The sequence below is a fragment of the Colobus angolensis genome, unplaced genomic scaffold (assembly GCF_000951035.1).
Source record: "Colobus angolensis palliatus isolate OR3802 unplaced genomic scaffold, Cang.pa_1.0 Scaffold254, whole genome shotgun sequence".
Lineage (NCBI taxonomy): Eukaryota > Metazoa > Chordata > Mammalia > Primates > Cercopithecidae > Colobus > Colobus angolensis.
The window spans coordinates 2,137,582-2,141,412 of NW_012115755.1; the positions used below are offsets into that span (position 1 = coordinate 2,137,582).

The 3,831-nt window shown below is 56.7% G+C and overlaps 1 protein-coding gene across 2 annotated transcripts in view; it reads left to right on the top strand.

Annotated features, from left to right (window-relative positions):
* Nucleotides 1-942: 942 nt before the first annotated feature.
* RGS14 (regulator of G-protein signaling 14) overlaps nt 943-3,831 on the top strand; it is a 14,918-nt gene continuing 12,029 nt past the window's right edge. For both annotated transcript variants that reach the window (XM_011946871.1, XM_011946872.1), the window contains exon 1: nt 943-1,175. In XM_011946871.1, the coding sequence (XP_011802261.1) occupies nt 1,131-1,175 (45 nt within the window). In that variant the 5' untranslated portion in view covers nt 943-1,130. The remainder of the gene's footprint in view (nt 1,176-3,831) is intronic.

Genomic DNA, 3,831 nt, shown 5'->3' on the forward strand with positions numbered 1-3,831 from the left:
CCGTCTCGGCCTCCCAAAGTGCTGGGATTACAGGTTTGAGCCACCGCGCCCAGCCAGTGTTTTGTATTTTTTAGTAGAGGTGGGGTTTCACCATATTAGCCAGAATGGTCTCTATCTCCTGACCTTGTGATCCGCCAGTCTCAGCCTCCCAAAGTGCTGGCTTGAGCCACCGCACCCGGCCATTTCTGAGTGAGTATGAATGCGCGCAAGTCTTTGGCCACAGATGTACCTGATCCAGTCCCCTACCTAGGTAGGTGAGCGTGTGCTTACCTGGTTACACATGTCACTGGAGTGTCAGAATACATATGTCCTATGTTCAGGTGTGCCTGTCACATGCACCTGTTCAGGGGACTGGGCATGCACATGACTATACACCCAAGTCCCCTTGTAAGGGAGAGCCCATGTGTTTATGACACGCATACCTGAATGTCTGTGTGTGCACAGCCATGCAGGCAGGTTATCCATCTGTCTGCACACCTGGCCACATGCATGGAAGGAGCCTGTAGGTGTCTAGGTCTAGAGGTACCCTGCATACCCACAGCTGAGGGGGAGAGGGCTACTAAGCACATGTTTGTCTGGCACACAGTAGGTATGAGATAAGTGTGTGCCGAGTAAAGTACATGTGTGGATACACAGGTCCCAGTGCACGTGCGTGCATGTCCACAGGAACGCCCCCAGGATGGACAAAGGTGCCTAGGTATGTTTACTCATGGTTCTGTGAGCCCAGGCATGAACTTAGAGTTCCCTGCTCCTGGCCAGACCAGGCTGGGCTCCTTGCTGGGCACACGGAAGCCTCTGCCTTGTGTTGGTGCCCGTGCGGGATGCTGCCAGGAGTGTGTTGGTGGCGTGTGTGTGTTTGTGCGTGAACGTGTGTGTGCGCGCGCGCGTGTGTGTAGGAAGAGGCGTTCGCTCTCTTAGACCTTGCTTCTTTCTGTGGTTTGGTTTCTATAGAGACACTTCCTGTGGCAGAGAAAAGAGGTAGTGAGCGGTGTTTCAGGATGTGAGGGCCCGCAGGAGCTGAGTCGGGCTCTCTCTGCCGCCTGCCCGCCACCTTGCAAGCTCTGGCCGGCGCTGCCCACAGTCCCCATGGTGGGCAGCCCCCGCGGCAGGGACCCGTGATCTGCAACGGCATGCCAGGGAAGCCCAAGCACCTGGGCGTCCCCAACGGGCGCATGGTGAGTGTGGGCTCTGGGCCAGGGCCACGAGGAGGGGGTGGGCACACCCAGGGTGGAGCCCAGGAGGCACACCGGCAGGGCCAGGCAAGAGCCCACGGGCTGCCAGCAGACGAGAGAAGTTGGGTACAGACAGCAGCAGGTGGTGGGACCTGGTGCTCTTACCCCAGGACCCTTCCAGATGGCCCAGCTGGGAGCCTGGTACAACCCGGAGGCCAGAGCAGAGTGGTCACAGGCTTCTGGTCCAGCCCCTACCACTCTCTCAGCTGCTGCATCTGGGGCTGCATCCCAGGGTTGCAGGGACACCTGATGTGCTCCTTGCCCCCCATGCCTATCACCACAGTGGCTCAAGCCCCTACATCCCACTCGGCCTGAGCCCTCTCCTCCTCACCCCCTGCTCCAGGTGCCCAAGGTCAGGTTAGTGGCAGCTTTTGCTGGGTCAGTGTCCTCTAGCCAGAGCTACTCCAGAGGCCTCCTACCAGAACTAGCATTGTTTGGGCAGCCTGGGATGGGGCAGCAGGGTCAGACCAGGTTGATGCAGCTTCTGCCTGTTCTATTCCTGAGCTTCCAGGAAGGGCGGAGCACTAGGATCCCCCTGGTTGCAGCTGTCCCACCTCCTAGCCCTCTCCCTGGCTGCTTAGCCCCAGATCAGAGCTGCCCTCAGAGCGCCTGGCTCTTCTCATTCATTCAGTAGATGGGGCAAGCTGTGCTGGACCTCCCTTCTTGCCCTAGGGTCCCCCCTCACTTGGAAGAGCCCCCCTTAACAACCTCAGGAAGGCCAGTGTCCTGGCCCACCACCAGGCCCCAGCCTAGTATCATGGGCCAAAGCCAGTGGCTCTAAGAGACCTAGGTTCCAGTCCTGGTTCTATTCTGTCTTACTGGAGAGAGGGGTCCTCACCAGCTCTGTTTCCTCATCCATAAAATGAAGAGGTTGGAATGAATTTCAAGGCTTGTTGAGATGATTGAGTGAAATAATGCATATGAGGCCTTTGATCCATTGTGGGGGCTGCATAATTGTTAGCCTAGTGCCCCTACATTTTCAGCCCCAATTCAGAGATTTCCTGTCTCACCAAGAAGCTGAGGCTCCCCCATCACCACTCTTGCCCCTTAGCTCCCAAGACCTGCCTCTACCTCTTCTTCCAGCATCTCTTTCCTGCCCAGTCCCGGGCTGGCTGACTGGGAGAGAGACCATCCTTCAAAGGCAGCCCAGCCCCCTGTCTCACTGTCGCCAGTACCCACCCCACCATGAAAGTGCAAAAAGAAAACCCGCCTCCCTTGCATTCCCACACCACAGGCATGACACTCAGCTCGTCCTTCCCTAGGCGTTCAGGCCAGGAAGACAGGGAGGCTGACCCCAGGCCCACCCCGGAGGGCAACTGGAGTGATGCTTCTGGGACAGTGCCTAGAACAGGGCAGCAGAGGGGCCCAAAGACAGACCCAGCCCCTGCCTCTTCTGTGTCAGCCTGTGACTTATCTACTCAAAAGTCACCCAGAGCAAGGAGGGTGCCCCCAGGGTCTGCCCCCACTTCCATCAAGCCCACAGACGCCCCGGTTCCTCTCAGAACTGTCACACACAGGTTTATCTTTGCCCTTCCTGGGCCTGTTCCAAACTCTCTGTGCCACCTCTTAGAATTGTGAGGGTCACAGATTGGCTGCCTGCTGGTCACTAAGTAGCTTCCCGTGGCTCTGCAGAGCGAGGGCAGGAAGGGCTAGACAGGCACTGGCATCTGAGGTAGGGATGTGGATGGAAGGGCGCCTGGGGGACAGGTGTGTCTGGTCCCTCCATGAGTTACCTCCCAAGGGAGGCTCAGAGAAGTAAATGCTGTGCCCAGGCCAGCCGGAGAGTAGAGCGTCAGCATCCGAACCCCCATAAGTGCCTGGCCCCGGTCCTCCCCCACCTCTCCTCCCCTACCATCATTCCCTGCTGTGGAAGCTTCAGTTGTCAGCCTCGCCTCTCTGCCTTTCAGCTTGTCAGGCAGTTGCAAGGAAACCTGTCACTTGGAGACATCTCCCAGCCCCCTTCCTAGGGATGTCTTCACACAGCCTCTTTACCACTTCATTTGTTCATGTACTTATTCATTCATTCATTCAACAACCCCTTCTTACTGCCTGCTTGGTGCTGCCACTGCCCCTATCCTAGACACTCCCAACCCAGACCCATCAGCCATAGTCCCTGCCCCTAGTCTGGCAAGGCACAAAAGACACAGGTGAAAATAGCAGGCAGTGGCTCAAGCCTGGAATCCCAGCACTTTGGAAGGCCAATGCAGGAGGATCGCTTGAGCCCAGGAGTTTGAGACCAGCCTGGGCAACATAGTGAGGACCCATCTTCTTTTGAATTAGCTGAGCATAGTGGTGTGCACCTGTAGTCCCAGCTCCTGGGAAACTGAGGTGGGAGGGTCGTTTGACCCCAGGAGGTAAAGGCTGCAGTGAGCTGTGATCACACCACTGCGCTACAGTCTGGGTGAAAGGGCAAGATCCTGTCAATAAAAAAAAAAGAAGGATGGAAGGAAGGAAGGAAGGAAGGAAGGAAGTAGGTGCGGTTTCTCACACCTGTAATCCCAGCACTTTCAGAGGCCGAGATGGGCAGATCATGAGGTCAAGAGATCGAGACCATCCTGGCCAATATGGTGAAACCCCATCTCTACTAAAAATACAAAAA